The sequence below is a fragment of the Leucoraja erinacea genome, chromosome 22 (assembly GCF_028641065.1).
Source record: "Leucoraja erinacea ecotype New England chromosome 22, Leri_hhj_1, whole genome shotgun sequence".
In the NCBI taxonomy this organism is placed as follows: Eukaryota; Metazoa; Chordata; class Chondrichthyes; order Rajiformes; family Rajidae; genus Leucoraja; species Leucoraja erinaceus.
The window spans coordinates 4,443,760-4,462,905 of record NC_073398.1 but is presented as its reverse complement, the minus strand read 5'-3'; the positions used below and the strand labels follow the sequence as shown (position 1 = coordinate 4,462,905).

At 47.4% G+C, this 19,146-nt stretch overlaps 1 protein-coding gene across 1 annotated transcript in view; it reads right to left on the bottom strand.

Moving 5' to 3' along the window:
* eea1 (early endosome antigen 1) overlaps positions 1 to 19,146 on the bottom strand; it is a 98,201-nt gene that overhangs the window by 14,032 nt on the left and 65,023 nt on the right. Inside the window, exons 17-25 of the mRNA XM_055652804.1 lie at positions 17,563 to 17,676; positions 14,249 to 14,404; positions 13,214 to 13,344; positions 12,043 to 12,331; positions 8,550 to 8,648; positions 6,496 to 6,672; positions 2,638 to 2,820; positions 226 to 411; position 8 (exon numbers count right to left, since the gene is read on the bottom strand). Coding sequence (XP_055508779.1) covers position 8; positions 226 to 411; positions 2,638 to 2,820; positions 6,496 to 6,672; positions 8,550 to 8,648; positions 12,043 to 12,331; positions 13,214 to 13,344; positions 14,249 to 14,404; positions 17,563 to 17,676 — 1,336 coding nt within the window. The remainder of the gene's footprint in view (positions 1 to 7; positions 9 to 225; positions 412 to 2,637; positions 2,821 to 6,495; positions 6,673 to 8,549; positions 8,649 to 12,042; positions 12,332 to 13,213; positions 13,345 to 14,248; positions 14,405 to 17,562; positions 17,677 to 19,146) is intronic.

Here is a 19,146-nt window from a genome sequence, read left to right as displayed (position 1 = left end):
TCGAGACCCTTCCTCAAATCGTAGATTGAAATGGATTTACTAAAATTATCCCATGTGTGTGTAGGAGTGTTAGTGTGCGGGGATCGCTGGCCGGCGCAGACACGGTGGGCCAAAGGGCCTGTTTCCCCGCTGTATCTCTAAAGTCTAAATCTATGCCATTCATAGTGGAATGATAAACTATTCACAAAGCACGCCTTCACTCCAGGATTAGACGGAGCCCGTTACCTTTTCTTTCTCCATCTGCAGCAGTCGGCTCTTTGCCTCCTTTCTCTCCGCATCACTGTTGGCCAAGGTGGTCTCCAGCGAGGCTTTGGCTTGCTTCAGCTCCTGCACCGTCTGCTGGCTGCTACCTGCCTGGTTCCTGCTGCTCACCAGCTCCTCTTCGGCCAGCATCAACTTCTCCTCCTTTGCCTGCGGTATAAGACGTTCCCGTTACTTCCCCCGGTCTCCCGCAAACAGCCCCGAACGCACTGCAGCCGGGAATCAACCTGTTTTGTTTTCACCTGAACCAGGGTGGCAGCGTGGTGCAACGCGTAGAGCTTTAGAGATACAGATACAGCACGGATACAGGCCACTTGGCCCACACAGTCTTTACCGACCAGCGATCCCTGCACACTAACACTATCCTACACTAGTGACAAGTTTACATTTCTACCAAGCCAATTAACTTATAAATCTGTACGTCTTTGGCGTGTGGGAGAAGACAAATGATCCCGGAGAAAACCCAGGCGGTCACGGGGAGGACGTACAAACTCCGCACAGACAGCACCCGTGGTCAGGATGGAACCCGGGTCTCTGGTGCTGTAAGGGAGCAACTCTGCTGCTGCATCACCGTGCTGCCCTGCAGCGCCAGATCCCTGATGCAGGTGCTGTCTGTTTTTACATGTAGTTTGTACATTCTCCCCGTTACTCCCAGATGCCCTGTGCTCTGCCTACATAGCAAGAACATAGCAGACCACTATAAATTTGCCCCTTGTGTGTAGGAGAATGGTGGAGTCTGGGAGTTGAAGGGTATGGACGGGGGTGAATAAAATGGGATTCAAGTAAGATTAGTGCAAGTGGACACTGGGTGGTCAGTGCGGACATGTGGGATCAGGGGGCCTGTCCTTGTGAATCTAGAAAATGGTTTCCGCACAAGTCTATTCAGGAGCTGACGTTGCCAATTCAGCCCTCAAATCATCAAATTTGACTGGACAGCACGGAGCCGCACCTTCACAACACCAGAGACCCAGGTTCAATCCTGACCACTGATGCTGGCTGTATGTGGGGAGTTTGCACGTTCGCCCTGTGACCACGTGTGCTCCGGTCTCCTCCCACGTCTCAGAGTCGTGCGGGTTTGTAGGTTAATTGGCCCTCTGTAAATTGCCCCTATTGTGTGGGGGGAGTGGAGGAGAAAGTGGGATAACATAGAACTAGTGTGAGCGGTGATCGATGGTCGGCGTGGACTTGGTGGGCCGAAGGGCCCTGTTTCCGTGCTGTAACTTTCAATCCATGGTTCAGCTTTGTCAGGATCGTACCCAGATCTTTGGCGCTGTGAGGCAGCAGCTCCACCAGCTGTGCCACTATGCCATCAATTGGGCGCCAACTTGTTACGCATAGTCAGGGCCTTTGTCACATTCACTGTCCAGGTCCTTATGGAGGTAGGGAGTGCAGAAACTGAGTGCAGCGACAGGAGACTACTGGTATCCCACACCGATATTGCCAACCCATCCCCTGCCCAGGGAAAACTCTATCTCCGCTACATTGACGACTGCATCAGTGCTACCTCCTTCTATCCAGAGATGCTGCCTGTCCTGCTGAGCTACTCCAGCATTTTGTGTCTATCTTCGGTTTAGATTAGGTAGATTAGATTAGATTAGATTAGATTCCTTTATTTGTCATTCACACCTTTCGGTCTCAATGAAATTTCATTCCCTGCAGTCATACATATAATAATAAACAACAAAAAACACAATAAACACAAATTAACATCCACCACACCAAGTTCACCAGGCACGTCCTCACTGTGATGGAGGCAAAAATCTTAAAGTCACTGTCTCTTCCCCTCCTTATTCTCCCTCTGCGCTGAGGCGATCCAGGCCTCCGATGTTGTTACCCCACCGGGCGATGGTAAGTCAGTCCCGCGGATCAACCGAGCTCCGCAGCCCGGGGTGGTCGAAGCTGCCGATGATGCCGCCCTCCAGTCCAGCGGACGCAGCTGTTGCCGCGGGAGCTCCGGAAAAACAGGCACCAACCTGTGACCTGCGAGCTCCCGACGATGTCGCCCACTCGCCACCGTCGGAACGCCGCCTCAGCCACTGGAGCACCGTCTCAGCCTCGAGTTGGGCCACTGCCACTTGAGCACCGTCTCAGCCCCGAGTCGTGCCGTTGCCACTGGAAGCCGCCACAGCCCCGAACTCGGCCAGCCTCGCGTTGTAAGTCCTAGCTGGCTCTGCCTCCAGAGCTTCGAGGTCGGTCGCAGTTGGAGGCCGCCAGCTCCACCATTAGGCCTCAGCGCAGATGGCAGCACAGAAGGGGGGGGATACGACAGAAAAAGTCGCATTCCCCCGAAGGGAGAGACAGAAAACCATGTTCCCCCTCCCCCACACACCAGTTTAAACCTGCATCTGCAGTTCCTTCCTACGTAATTCACTTTACCTTCAAGTCGTGTCTGGTTGAAGAGAGTTCTGACTCTTTGCCATACATATCTGACTGCAGCTTCGCCAGGCTGGTCTGAGCCCCCTGATATTCCTTCTGCAGCTCAGACAGGGTCCCTTTATTGGCAGCCAGCTGCTCGCTCAGTGCTGCCACCTCCTGCTGCAGTTTGGGTAGTGCGGCGGCCTGCAGAGAGAACAAGCCTGTGAGATCAAAGACAGACACTACATGCTGGAGTAACTCAGCGTGTCAGGCAGCATCTCCGGAGAAAAGGAATAGGTAAAGTTTCTGGTGGGTGTATGGAACAAGCTAGTTCAATCAATGGTAGAGGCGGATACAACTACAATATTTAAAAGACATTCACACAGAAACCTGGACAGGAAAGGTATGGAGGAATATGGGAGACAAAAGCAGGCAAATGGGACAAGTGTTGTTAGACAATATGTGCAGGTACTATCGCAACATTTATGCAGGCACTATTGCAAAGTTTCAGAAACATTTAGTCAGATACTTGGATAGCACAGGTTTAGAGGGCTATATGGCAGGCGGGACTGACTGGTGTAGATGGGACATGTTGGTCAATGTGGGCAAGTTGGCCTAAGAACCTGTTTCCATGTATGATTATGACATCTTGGTGATCATGGACAAATTGGGCTCAAGGGCCAGTTTGCAAACAGAGCAACTCGGTGAAACTATGATACATAGACTCCAGAATTGAATCACAGGAGGAGATTGAGCAATTCAGCCACTGCTGCAGATTGGTGAGCTCAGGAGTTGACAGGGTGGGGAGAGAGAAACCAGTACAGCTGGTCAGAGCGCCTTGGACTGGGGATGTGGTCTATACACGAGAGCGGCGAAACTGGAACACCTTCCTTCTTGCAGAAGGTGGATGAACATCGGGATGCTTGTCCCATGAGTGTGCCCGATGCACCATCAATTGTCGACGTCAAATCCGAGGCTTCGTTTTGACAAAAACTAAAGTCATAAGGGATATGAGGGAAGGGCAATAGCGTTAGGTCACAGAGCAGCCCTGATGGCAGGTGGGAAGTGAACAGGGGGGTGGCGGGGAGATATCTCTGGTGGGGTAAAGCTGAGGGTGCCCACAGGGATATATTATCAATCAAGGAATAGAACCATAGAAAATGGGTGCAGGAGTAGGCCATTCGGCCCTTCGAGCCTGCACCGCCATTTTATATGATCATGGCTGATCATCCAACTCAGTATCCTGTACCTGCCTTCTCTCCATACCCCCGGATCCCTTTAGCCACAAGGGCCACATCTAACTCCCTCTTAAATATAGCCAATGAACTGGCCTCAACTACCTTCTGTGGCAGAGAATTCCACAAATTCACCACTCTCTGTGTGAAAAAAGTTTTCCTCATCTCGGTCCTAAAAGATTTTCCCCTTATCCTTAAACTGTGACCCCTTGTTCTGGACTTCCCCCAACATCGGGAACAATCTTCCTGCATCTAGCCTGTCCAACCCCTTAAGAATATTGTAAGTTTCTATAAGATCCCCCCTCAATCTTCTAAATTCTAGCGAGTACAAACCGAGTCTATCCAGTCTTTCTTCATATGAAAGTCCTGATATCCCAGGAATCAGTCTGGTGTAAAAAATGGTCAACGAGTGGATGGGAGCAGTTAGAGGTGGGAACGCACACAGAAGAATGACAGAGTTGCAAATTGTAGAGCAGGAAGACGTCAGAGAGAGCACATCCTCCAACCCCCCCCCCCCCCCCCCCCCCCCCCCCCCCCCCCCCCCCCCCCCCCCCCCCCCCCCCCACCCCCCCCCCCCCCCCCCCCCCCCCCCCCCCCCCCCCCCCCCCCCCCCCCCCCCCCCCCCCCCCCCCCCCCCCCCCGAGGAAAAACTGAGATTATTAAGCTCAGGTTTTCACAGCCATGGTTACAGTCAGATAGTGATGGAGTTTTCAATATTCATTCTGACGTCCTTGCTCTTGTATTCTTTAAGTTTAAGTTTAGAGATACAGCGCAGAAACGGGACCTTTGGCCCATCGAGTCCGCACCGACCCGCAATCCCTACAATTATAGCAAGCCAATTAACCTACAAACCTGCACGTCTTTGGAGTGTGGGTGGAAACAGGAGCTCCCGGAGAAAACCCGTGTGGTCACGGGGAGAACGTACAAACTCCGTACAGAGAGCACCCGTAGTCAGGATGGAGCACGGGTCTGTGGCGCTGTGAGGCAGCAACTCTACCGCTGCCCCACAGGACTTCCTTGCTCTTCTACTCCACCATTTCACAACCCCAAGACCATGTAGACTTTTCCAACCACTTTCAACAAACTGCATTGTCTCAGCTCATCTCGACAATCACAATCAAACAACATTGGAACAGGCCATTCTGCCCATCACGTCCATGCCGACCCATCCATGTACACCCATCCACATTGATCGTCTATTTACCCGCACTCTTGTACAAGCCTTTTACCTGCAATAATTCCAATACTCGTAACCGTCCACTGACTCTTCCTCGTTCAGTTTAATGTCACGTGTACCGAGGTACAGTGAAAAGCTTTCGTTGCATGCTGACCAGTCACAATACTGTCCATATCAACTTATTCCAAATCTCATTGGGAATGACCAACACTGGCCCCGATAACCCTTCAGCCTCGACAATCTCGCACACCCGTGTCCTCAGCTCTGCGGGAGATGACACCGAGTGCTGGAGTAACTCAGCCCGACAGGCAGCACCCCAGAACATGGATAGTTGAGGATTCCGGTCGCAACCCTTCTTCCGACTAGAGAAGGGTCCTCACCCGAAACGTCACCGATCCATGTTCTCCAAACTCGCCGCCTGACCCGCTGAGTTACTCCAGCACTTTGAGTCCTCTTTTGTAAACCAGCATCTGTGTTTTCTCATCTCTGCCACCGATCCCAGCCTTGCAAGCCACTCGATTATTGTGTCCTTTTAGTTCTGACCCTGTCACCATTGGTGACTGTACCTTCAACAGACCATGAGATTTAGGTGTATTATTGTCACATGTACAGATCTGATCAGATAATACTATACGTAAATGCAACCAAGTCAAACTCAAGTACAATAGGTAGACCAAAGGGGAAGATTAAGTGCAAAAAAACCTCTGGGATGTTCTTGAAACATTAGATGCTCTTCCGTCCACAAATGCTGCCTGACCTGCTGAGATCATCCAGCACATTTTGTTCCCATTTAAGATTTCCAGCATCCAGTTCCCTTCCCTACAGCTGCCAAACACGGAACTCTTGCTTAAAAAAAAGTCCCAAAACCTTTTTTGGGTGGCACGGTGGCACAGCGGTAGAGTTGCTGACTTACAGCGCCAGAGACCCGGGTTCGATTATGACTACGGGTGCTGTCTGTACGGAGTTTGCTCATTCTCCCCGTGACCTGTGTGCGTTTTCCACGGGTGCTCCGGTTTCCTCCCACACTCCAAAGACGTGAAGGTTTGTAGGTTAATTGGCTGTGGTAAAAATTGTAAAGTGTCTGCAATGTGTAGGATAGCGCTAATGCATGGGGATCGCTGGCCGGTGCGGACTCGGTGAGCAGAAGAGCCTGTTTCCAGGGCGTATCTCGAAAGTCAATCGCTCTTAAAAAATGCTGGATATACTCAAGGTCCAGCTGTGTGTGTGGGTGGAGAAACCATGTCAAAGACCTTACAGCAAAACTGGAAAAAGACACAAATGGCAGCATGGTGGGGTGGGGGCGAAGGGGGAGGATGTCTGATGAGGTAAAACTAGGGTGACCATGGGGAGAAACTATCAATCTGATTATTTGATCAATGAGTGAACCACTCCAGCATACTATTCCCATTCCTATAGTTTCCCAAACATGGAACTGTTGCCAGAAAAAAAAGTCCTAAAATCTGGTACCTTCTGTGAAAGCTCCTTTGTCAAGTCTTTCAGCTGGGCCTCGTACTGGTCTCTCTGCTGCTCCCGGCTCTCCAGCGACTCCTTCACCTTGGCCTGGAGCTGCTGCTCGGCTGTCTGCCGCTCGCTCAGCTGGCCCTGCAGCCGGGCAGCCAGTCCGTCCGTGCTCTTCTTCATCTGCTGCTCGGCCCAAGACAAGAACAATCAGCAACTTCCACTCACACTCATTCAGTTTTAGTTTCAGTTTAGTGTATTGTTACGGGTACCGAGGTGCAGTGAACAGCCTTTGCCGTGTGCTAACCAGTCAGCGGAAAGACAATACATGATTACAATCGAGCCATGTACTGATACATGATATTCCCTTACCATGTACAGATACATGATGAGGGAATATAATTTAGTGCAAGGTATCATAGTTAAAGTAAGAAATGATGGTGTAGAAATAGAAATGTAAGAACATGAAACAATTGTAATATGAGTTTGTAGATTTGCTTCTGTGGCTAGCACGCAAATAGGTTTGGGCGCCATCTTGTCCCTTTCCCCAACTACGGGTGCTGTCTGTGCGGAGTTTGCACGTTCGCCCCGTGACTGCTTGGGTTTTCACCGGATGCTCCGATTCCCTCCCACAATCCAAAGACGTACAGGTTTGTAGGTTAATTGGCTTCAGTAAAGATTGTAAATTGTCCCTAGTGTTGGATAATGTCTCATGGGTGGTGCAGCGGTAGAGTTGCTGCCTTACAGCGCCAGAGACCCGGGTGCGATCCTGTCTGCGCGGGTGCTTGTCTGTATGGAATTTGTATGTTCTTCCTGTGCCCTGCTTGGGTTTTCTCCAAGATCTTCGGTTTCCTCCCACACTCCAAAGGCATGCAGATTTGTAGATTAATTTTCTTGGTATAAATATAATTGTCCCTACTGTAGGAAGGCATTAGTGTGTGGGGATTGCTAGCCAGTGCGGACTCGGTGGGCCGAGGGGCCGGTTTTTGTGCTATATCTCTAAACCGGGGTGGGGAACCTTTTCATGTTGGAATGCTGCATTAAGTTAGCTGTAATCTAATAAGGCCACATCCAATAAACTTCAATTAAATATACTTCAAAATGTACATTATTTTGTTAAAACAGCCCTCATGACTTACTAATGTTTTAATTGTGGCCGTCAGTCGGGGAGGATTATTTTGTTGAATCTTCTTTTACTCTTTGGTATTTTAAATACGTTCAATTTAAGATTAAAATGAAAATAATAAAAGACGAACAAAAACATATTAATAAAAATAAAAGGATTTGTTCTACAAAATTTGGATTCATTCAAAAGGCCGCACTTAATGGCCACTGCTCTAAACCAAACACCCCACTGCGCATGTGCATCACACTCCAAATGCAGCATAACCAAAGTCCCAGAAAGCTGTATCATGACTTCCTGACTTACATTCAATGCCTCTAGCAATGAAGGCAAGACGGTTGCTTGATGGTTGGCATGGGATAGAATCAACCGGCACCAGTCCTGTTTTTATACCCGAAAAACATGCGGCAAATACCAGACAAATGTCCGTGCATCAGTGGGGCAATAGGACGATCAGGGGTAAACTGGCCATTCCCATGTCTAATAGGGTGGCACAGCGTTAGTGGCTGCCTTACAGTGCCAGACACTCGGGTTCGATCTTGTACGGATGCTGTTTGTATGGAGTTTGTACATTGTCCTCGTGACCGCATGGGTTTTCTCCGGGTGTTCCGGTTTCCTCCCACACGTACAGGTTTGTAGGTTCATTGGCTTCAATAAAATTGTAAATTGTCTCTTGTGTGTAGGATAGTATTAGTGTGCGGGGATTGCTGGTAGACTCTGGGCAGAAGGGCCTGTTTCCGAACTGTATCTCTAAACTAAACTGAACCGACCTGGTGTAGTTTTTTTGTTTCCCTGTTTAGCCAAGCCAGCAAACTTCTGCCACTGAAGGACTGTCCTGTTAGATGGTAGTCGCAGGTAAAGCAGTCAGGAATAGCATCCTCTCTTGGGGAGGTAGATTGGCAAAGACCCATCAGCACCTGTGTTGTGCAGTCTTGCTCACCTCTTGTTGCTGCACCAAGGTCTTCAGCTCGTTCACCTCATTGGTTGCATTCTCAAGATTCCTCTGCAGCTCCTGTTTGACTTGCTCGTGCAATCTTTCCTAAACGGACAGCAATGGGGAGAAATATTTTCCAAACGGGGGTTCAGGCTGCCTGGAAACACGGCCAGCGGTGAGGGAGAATCTCCCTCCGCAAACTCAAGGGACATTGAGCTGTTAAAGGGGACGGTAAAGGTACACCGGAAAGGAATATCAAAAACAGTGGCACAAACAAAAGAGCCACTGCCCCACAGCGCTGGAGACCCAGTTATAGCATCAGTGCTGTCTCTGCGGAGTTCACAGGTTCTCTCTGTGACCGTGTGGGTTTCATTTAATCAGTGATAGGAGCAGAATTAGGCCATTTGGCCCATCATCTACTCCGCCATTCAATCATGGTTGATCTATCGTTCCCTCTGAACCCCATTCTGCTGCCTTCAACCCCATAACCCAACACCCGTACTAATCAATAATCCATCTCTGCTGTAAAAATATCTATTGACGGCCTCCACAGCCGCCTGTGGCAATGAATTCCACAGATTCATCACCCTCTGACTAAAGAAATTCCTCCTCGTTCCCTTCCTAAAGGAAGAACTAACGCCCCTTTAATTCTGAGGCTATGACCTCTGGTCCGAGACTCTCCCACTAGTGGAAACATCCTCTCCCCATCCACTCCATTCAGGCCTTTCACTATTCAGTAATTCTCAATAAGGTTCCCCCTCATCCTCTGTTTCCTTCCTGCATCCCAAAGAAGTGCGGGTAAATTGGGCTGCTGTAAATTGTCCCTGGAGTGTGGACAAGGCCCGGAGAAACAGAAAGTACCAAGTCCGAATGTGGTGAGATATTGTCTCTCTGTCTCTCTCTCTGAACGAACAATTCATAATGAACAATTAATGGAAACAGCCTGAAACACCCAGAACAGTCGCTAGAAACAGCCTCGCTCACCCTGTACACAGTCGATACAAACAGCCTCACTCATGCTGAACACAGTCGCTGGAAACAGCCTCACTCACCCCGAAGAGACGGAAACAGACTCACTCACCCTGAACAGACGAAGGAAATGGCTTCACTTATATTTAATGGCTCCTGACGTGAAGTGCGGTGTGAAACTGGGTGGATCCCCTGCTCACAGTTGCTAGTTACAACTTCCCTCTCCCTTACTTTGCCAAACAAAGCCCAGTTCAGTAGGGCTTCTGCATTCACCAGGGGAGCCTGAACCGCAGCTGCCTGTGGAGTAAGGGGTTCTGAAGATAAACACCCTGCCCGAGGCAGCAAGATCCACTGCACCACCTCCCATGATAAACAAGCCTCGGTAATATCAGCTGCAAACATGCACTGGGACTTGGCCTGGATACAACACAGATAAAAATAATAAAGGAAGAAAAACGAAATGTCCAACATTTTAAAGCAAGGTTTGAACCTCTGCTTAAAGCCTGGTGACTGTGACTACAAATCCACAGGTCTCGACTAATAATCTTGAAACTCAGAATTCAGAGTATAGAAGTTGGGAGGTCACGTTGCAGTTGTATAAGATGTATAAGATGTTGGCGAGGCCGCATTTAGAGTATTGTGCTCAATTTTGGGCACCATGTTATAGATAAGATATTGTCAAGCTGGAAAGGGTAAAGAAAAGATTTACGAGGATGTTGCCAGGACTCGAGGGCGTGAGGTATCGGGACAGGTTGAGCAGGCGAGGATTCAATTCCTTGAAGCACAGGAGGATGAGGGGGTGATCTTATACAGCTGTACCAGATCATGAGGAATAGATCGGGTATACTCACACAGTCTCCAGCCCAGAGTAGGGGAATCGAGAACCAGAGGACATAGGTTAAATGTGAGGGGGGAAAAGATTTAATAGTGACTTTTTTCAGGCAAAGGGTGGTGGATGAATGGAACGAGCTGCTGGAGGAGGTAATTGAAGCAGGTACTGTTTAAGAAACATTGGACAGGTACATGGATAAGACAGATTTAGATGGATCAGGGCCAAATGCAGGCAGGTGGGACCAGTGTAAATGGGACATATTGGGCCTGTTTCCATGCTGTAAGACTCTATGACTCTAATTAAGATAACTTCACAACAGTGGGGAATCAGAATTTATTGCTTTGGTTATATTAAATTGGATAGGTATATGGACGGGAAAGGAATGGAGGGTTATGGTTTGAGTGCAGGTAGATGGGACTAGGGGAGAATAAGTGTTCGGCACGGACTAGAAGGGTCGAGATGGCCTGTTTCCGTGCTGTAATTGTTATATGGTTATATTATATAGAAACATCTGAGTATAAAACTAGTGATATCAGTGGAACCGACCAGAATTCATTGGTTGCCATAAATCCGCCGTGTTCAACAGGAAAGGAAACTTGCCGGATTCCAACCCGAAACGTTGCCTATCCACACCCTTCACAGATGCTGCCTGACCCGCTGAATTACTCCAGCACTTTGTGTTTTGCTCAAGGAAATCTGCAGTCTTTGTATGGTTGGCCCCCCACATGACTCCAGCTTCACAGTAACATTGAACATTAAAACGGCTCAATTGCAATCATGCATTGTCTTTCTGCTGACTGGTTAGCACGCAACAAAAGCTTTTCACTGTACCTCGGTACACATGACAATAGACTAAACTAAAATGAACTCAAAGCAATTAAATGCTCAAATAGCCTCTAAAATACCCTGTGACATTCTACCATCAGCACATGGGTGGGTCACAATAGTCTATAAAAGGATATATTCTTAGTCATTTGGCCCATCATGTCTATGCAGGTTCATAGAGCAATCCCATTCCCAACTAGTTCACCTTGCGACCTCCTGCCGTACATGCCCATCAACTTGATCACTCGCCCGTACTGGGGGGCAACGTGGCAACTTATGGCTGTCAGATACCTCCCGGGATGTTGGAGGAAACACATGCAGTGACAGGGAGAATGTGCAAATCACACAGAGACAGCAGCAGAGGTCAGGATTGAACCCAGGTCCCTGGAGGTGTGGAGTTGCCGCTCTGCTGCGCACCCTTGCCAGTAATCCCCAGAACGGATATTTTTCAGCCGCTGACCGATCTGCAACCACTGGAAACTCACACATGCAAGTTCAGTTTAGTCTATTGTCACGTGTACCGAGGTTACAGTGAAAAGCATTTGTTGCGTGCTAACCAGTCAGCGGAAAGACAATACATGATTACAATCGAGCCATTTACAGTGTATAGATACGTGATGAGGGAATAACGTTTAGTGCAAGGTAAAGCCAGCAAAGCCAGAGAAGAGGTAGTGGCCGGGGTGGGACTGGTCCTTGATTATGCTGCTGGCCTTGCCAAGGCAGCGTGAGGTGTAAATGGAGTTAATGGAAGGGTGATTGGTTTGTGTGTTGGTCTGGGCTGCGTCTACAATTCTCTGTGATTTCTTGCGCTCTCGAATGGAGTTGTTCCCAAACCATGCTGTGATGCATCCCGATGAAATGCTTTCTACTAACCTTCTCGCCAGCAGTGGTTCTCATCTGATGCCGATCTCTCTCCAGTTCTGCTCGCGCCTCCTCCAGGGCCTTGGAGAGACGCTTCTTGGTGTCGGCCAGCTCCTGGGACAAAGCTTGCTTCTGCAGACTGAGTGCCGCCAGCTCCCCCTGCATCCTGCTCTCGCTGTCGGACCGGTGCTTCACGTCCACTGCCAGCCGCTCCTTCTCACTCTTGTACTCCAGTAACTGCTGCCCAACCTTGCCCAGGGCATCCGATTTGGCCTCCAGTTCCTGCTTTACGCCACTGAGACTGGAAATAAGGGAGAACCAGTTTAAAATTCATGCAGACGGCTGACCTGAAGGACGATCATGTTTAAGAAGGAACGGCAGATGCCGGAAAATCAAAGGTAGACAAAAATGCCTAGGGCTCGCCTGGATCGGGAGGCTGGACTGGACTTGGAGAATGGCAGCCAACATGGTGACTCTTTCATGCGGGCTCAGCGGACCATTTCCGTACAACTGCTAATCGGTGATACTCTACTGGACTGCTTGCACGAAAATAATTTCACTGTGCATTTGCACTTTGCACATGTTACAATAAAGCACCATGGAATTATTGATGGGATGGATGTTTGCGGCTTGGAGAACACACAGAGGACATTTACTGAGGATGAGTCTAGTTATGTGGGCAGATTAGAGGAGCAGCATCGTTGCTTCCTTCACTTATTCAAAGATAATTTGAATGGAGATAGTCTTTTACCCAGAGTAGGGGAATCAAGAACCAGAAGACAGGTTTAAAGTGAGAGGGTAAAAATGCTAAAGGAGCCTGAGGAACAATGTTTTCCACATAGAGGATGGTGGGTGTATGGAACGAGTTGTATGTCCGTGACTCTAATTAGTTTTTGATAGGATGCTCAAAATGATTCATGTTGAGAATCGTCGACAATCATGAAATATATATATATTTTTTAAAACACAGCAACTATGGTCCGGAATACATTACCTGATAGAAGCAGATTTTCAGTGACTTTCAAACGGAATTGAATACATAATTCAAAGGACTTACAGGGAAAATGATGAAGGAGACAGGTTTCATAGAGCTGGTGTCGACACAACAAGACTAATAGCTTCCTATTGTGCCGTGACATTCACTGTCGAGAGACCGCTGAGGATGAGTCATTTCAATGCTTACACTTTCCGCTCTGCCTCGAGCTGCAGGTTGAGTTCTTTGATCTGGCTGTCCTGGGCCTTCTGCTGTTTGTGGAGCTGCTTCTGGTCCACTTGGGCTCGCTCCTCACTCTTCGCAACGTCACACTCCAACTTCTACAAGAGAAACCACATTACAGCTCCGTGTGCCCACCAGCCCCTCCGACAACCAACCGCCTGCTCCTGGAGCCGACCCACACAACCATAAACTGAACTGCAGATCAGTCTGAAGGGTCTCGACCCGAAACCTCACCCATTCCTTCTCCCCAGAGATGTTGCCTGTCCCGCTGAGTTACTCCCTGCATTTTGTGTCTACCTTCGATTTAAACCAGCATCTGCAGTTCTTTCCTACACAAAGGAACTGAAGATAGTCACAAAAAACTGGAGTAACTCAGCAGGTCAGACAGCATCTCTGGAGAGAAGGAATAGGTGACGTTTCGGGTCGAGACTTGCAAAGTCACCTATTCCTTTTCTCCAGAGATGCTGTCTGAGTCACTCCAGCTTTTTGTGTCTATCTACACAACCCCGATCGCAACTCAGCAACAGATCACATCGTGCACCACATATGTGGGTTATTGTTCAAGAAGGAACTGCAGATGCTGGAAAATCGAAGGTAGACAAAAATGCTGGAGAAACTCAGTGGGTGCGGCAGCATCTATGGAGCGAAGGAAATAGGCGTTATTGTTTCTTAGTCTTTTTCTTCTCACTGTCTTGTACAATATGTGTAATTCATGTATAATTTATGGGTTTATGTGTGGTCTGAGTCTAAGTGCCTGTGACGCTGCTACAGGCAATTAGCATTGTCCCTGTGCTACATTGTACAACAACATACCCAGCTGAGAAAAACCCTGGGGGTTACTGTCGGTGGAAGTCGCTATTCACTTAAAATAATTAGAATTGAAATCCCAAATCTCCTTTCTCACACTTGGTTATTAAAGACACATTACACGTGGCTGCTCATCACTCATGCTGACTGACATTCAGAGTACATTTCAACGGTCGTTGTTTGTTCACCACCAACCTTAATCTGAGATTCCAGCTCTTCCATTCTCTGCTCAGATTGGAGCTGCTTTTCCTTGAATTCTCTCAGGTTGGTGTCCAGTTGACTGCAGTGCTCCGATTTCTCATGAAGTTTTGATACAACTTCATCCAACAGAGCCTTGGCCTTGGTCAGCTCCTGGAGGAATAAAGCAGGCCCATAAGCTGATGGACAACAGCAACTTTGATTCTCTTCAACTTGAACGGCACGGTGGCGCAGTGGTAGAGTTGCCGCCTTACAACGTCAGGCACCGGGGTTCGATCCTGACTATGGGTGCTGTCTGTACGGAGTTTGTACGTTCTCCCTGTGACCTGCATGGGTTTTCTCTGAGATCTTCGGTTTCCTCCCACATTCCAAAGATCCACAGGTTTTCAGGTTAATTGGCATGTTATGAATGTAAAATTGTACCCTGTGTGTGTAGGATCGTGTTAATGTGCAGGGATCATTGGGCGGCGCGGACTTGGTTGGCTGAAAGGTCTGTTTCCGCGGTGTAAGTAAAACATCAAGGTATCAGCAAGCTTAGCCCTACAATGACCATACAAGAACCAACGACCTAGGCCTTGAAGACCGCCACAAAGAGCTGTAAGAACTCAGGGGGACAGGCAGCATCTCTGGATGGAAGGAATGGGCGATGTTTCGGGTTGAGCCCCTTCTTCAGACTCTTCAGATGGGTATGGAAGAAGGAGAGGTGGCAAGGAAATTTTGGGAAAGTAATTCCAGGAGAACCATCGTCAAAGGTAATGGCGCACTCCCAAAATTGGAGATGAGCGAAGGTCAGAATTGGCGGTGCAGAGAGCTGATAGTTTGGGATTAGGGAAGGTCGAGGCAACGGGGAGGGATTTGAAAACAAAAATCGCAGTTATAAATTGAGACACAAGAGACTGCAGATGCTGGCATCTGGAACAAAAGAATTCTAAACAGCTGGATGCAGAGGCTGGTGGGGGGAAATGATAGGATAATGATTCAATGATACTAGATTTGCCACGTATCAAGATACAGTAACATTCATCGTTGTGTACAGTTCAGTACGATACACAAGCACTTAGGCACATCTTAGATAAGCATCTCAGATACAGCACTAATGTATAGTGGTAGTACACTGAATTAGTATATGGAGATATAAAGGTGACTATCACTGTTCTGTCTGGGTGGAGGTGGGATGAGACCTGAGGTGCGGGACATGGAGAGATGCAAGTTGGGGCTCCCTTAAGCAGGGTGGGGGCAAGAAGAATCTTAGTTTTGCATCATAATTTTTTTAATTGAGATCAAGGGACAATGAAGATAAATGGATGTGAAGTTATAAAATGGGGTTTAGTTGAGTTGTGTTTGGTTTAAAGATTCAGCTTGGTCCGCCAAGTCTGTGCCGACCAGCAATCACTCGTTCACTTGTTCTATTTTACACACCGAGACAATTCACAGAAGCCGATGAACCTACAAACCTTCACGTCTTTGGAGTGTGGGATGGAACCAGAGCACCTGGAGAAAACTCACACAGTCACAGGGGGAAGGTACAAACTCCGTACCGACAGCGCACATAGTCAGGATCGAACCCAGTGTCTGGCGGAGTAAGACAGCAACTCTACCGCTGTGCCACCGTGCCGCCCGATTTTATGTTAGTCCATTTTATGGATGATATCGATTGGGAGGACTGCCAGGGGAGCATTCGAATGGCCAGTGAACAAAACACAAAGGGTTTTGTCTGCAATAAGCAGAGGCAAGGGCAGGCACAGACATTGTACGAACTGGACCCAGGCAAACCTAATGTTATGCAGTCAAGAGGTCAGCTCGGATGGGCGGCTAATCCAGAGATTGAATGTTCCAACATCACTCATATAATTTGTGAATATCAGGACATTTATAAAAATCAATAAGCTGTTGTACTGTGATAAAAATCCACTGAATCTGGCATCCATTACAGAACGCACTCTCCCATCTGCATCGTCATGCGAACATGGCTAACTGATTGTAAAAAAATCACTCAGCTGGAACTTAGGAATGTGGACAGCTAATGCCAGCACTTCAGACACCAACACCTCGAGACATCGACTAACAGCCACATTTTTGTTGTCAGTTTGTTTTGGATCACTTGCCTGTAAAACACTTAAGGGGAAACAGAATCACAAGATTCAAGGGTGTGATTCAAGATCACAGAATCACCAGGTCTCATTGGAGATCTGTATTTATTTATGCCTACTATGTTCTGTGTGCTGAAGCAAAGTAAGAATTTCATTGTCCTATCTGGGACACATGACAATAAACTCTCTTGACTTGACGAACTATCTTTAATCGGACGTTATCGGGCTTTACCTTGCATTAAATGTTGCCCCCTATTATCAGTACATTGTGGATGACTATACTGGTATTATGTATAGTCTTTACTTTGACTGGTTAGCACGCAACAAAGTTTGTCAATGTACCTCGGTACACGTGACAGTAAAAGAACCTAAACATTCTGGACCATTTTCTGCTTTTCTCTATTCCCCCCCCCCCCCCATCTAAAAGCAAATCTTCCCTCCGTATTACGAAATCTCCACATAAATCATTTTCAAGCATTAATGAAAATAGTAGCTGGTACTTTGGAGTCTTCAGTAGTTAAAAGTCTTCAGGATGGAACAGTGGTGCAGCAATAGATCTACTGCCTTAGGGTGCCACATCCCGACTACGGGTGCTGTCTGTACGTTCTCCCTGTGACCGCGTGGGTTTCTCCGGTTTTCTCCTACACTCCAAAGATGTACAGGTTTGTTGGTCCATTGGCTTTGGTAAAATTGTAAATTGTCCCTAGTGTGTAGGATCGTTACTGTACGAGGTGATCGTTGGTCGGCGCGGACTCGCTCGGTGGGCTGAAGGGCAGGTTTACACCATATATCTCTGGTCTGAATAGGTAATGAATAGAAGGAAATGGTCTAAATGCAGGCAAATGGGATTAGTGAAGAAGGGCAAAAAGATCGGCATGGATGAGGTGGGCTAAAGGGCTCACGTGTTTTATGGTTCTACAACATTGCTAGTGTTAACACCACTCACTCCACATTTAGTATTGAAGCAAAGAATATCATTAATTCATTTGCAACGTATTCATCGTGCAGATTTTGTGTATATATGTTGCATTGCATGCGTGCGTACACAACTTTCAACATAAGGAACTATCATGAACCCATTCATTATCTTGTCGTAACACTCTTCTGCGTCCATGGTGATACTACAGGCCCAGGTTGCATTCATTAGAATGGGGGTAATGAGGATGCAGAGTGGGAAAACAAACAACAGAACACGGGGCTAGGGAAGAGCAAGATGGGTACCTGCTCTTTATCCTGCAGGGCGTGCTTGGCGGTTTCCAAGTGGTTTTCCAAGTCAGCTCGCTGTGTGGTTTTGGACGCTTCTGCAGACAGCAGTAGCTCCGTTTTCCCTTTCACCTGAAGCATTTAAGAAAATAAGCGCCGGTCAGTGCCCAGATTGGCTCAGTTAACCGCGGAGGAGGGCTCTCAGAAAAAAAAGAAACAGGCATTAGTCACAACCACGTTGACCTACATCTCTCATTTACTCGACTGCAGCTAAAATCTATTGTCTTCAAATTTTCAGTTCAGCACCCACACCTTCAGGTTGCACTGTGGTAAAACACATGTTAATTCTATTGCAGTCTTAAGGGCCTGTCTCACTTAAGGGCCTGTCCCACTTTCACGACCACTTGATTCATGATTTCATGATATAGGTTGTGAAAGTGGGACATGTCTTTAAGCGATTCTTTAGGTGACTGCCAGGGACTAGTTTTAATGGAATTCACCTACGACAGCTGCCGACAACCTACGACCGTAAAAAATGTCGGCACTGTCGCCGAACATTTTTCAGCATGTTGAAAATTTGCGGCAGTCACCTGTAGTCGCTCAAAAAAATCGCCTAAGTGGGACAGGCCCATTAGTTCAAAAAGACGTTGAAGCAATGAATTTGCTTTCTCCAAATCAACAACAATTAGCAAGGTTAAAGGAGGAGTAAATCTGTAAATTTCCACCATTCACCTTTCAGGCTGTTCGGCTCCCTGACTATAATTTGGCCACGGTCTTTCACAATTATATTGACACAGCAAGCCACTTGTGGGAGAAACAAGTTGTTAGACATTCACCACATAATTGATCACATTAAGGCGTGCTGGTGCAAGGTCTTCGAAGTACCAGTCTACTTTTGCTACATTTCCCTGTACTTACCTGGGGAGGGGGGTTCAGATGTCCCATTGCATAAACCTGACTAGTTTCTCATCAATGACTATTAAACACATCACTTTAGGTAACCAAGATGTACATGCAAAACTGGTTTTAAAAATTAATCAGTACTACTGAAACCCAAAAGCTGTTCTGGCATCACTGTCATGAATTATTAAACCGTGCTTTTAATAAATTGACATCACAATTATACTCAAGAGTATGACTGTTTAAAATATTAAATCTATGTACAATCCCCAGTATAAATATAAACATTTGTGTTTTGAATGGAATCTGTCCATGACAGGCCATACATTATACTCTGATACCCACAGAGACTCTAGTGAAGAACTTTTAAATATAGCCATACAAGTTTATATCATGAGTTATAATAAATTTGGACAAACACATTGTTGAATGAGAAGCTGCTTTAAATTAGGTTCTGAATTACGTTTTGATTCCAGTAAGCTCAAATGTGTAGGAAGGAACTGCAGATGCTGGTTTACACTGATGCTGGTGTAACTCGGCGGAACAGGCAGAATCTCTGGATAGATGGAATGGGTGACGTTTCGGGTCAAGACTGAATCGTCACCCATACAGAAATGCTGCCTGTTCCACTGAGTTGCTGCAGCATTTTGTGTCAATCTCCAGTAAGCTCAACATTGGTTTCATGGAAGGAAGCAGAGGGTG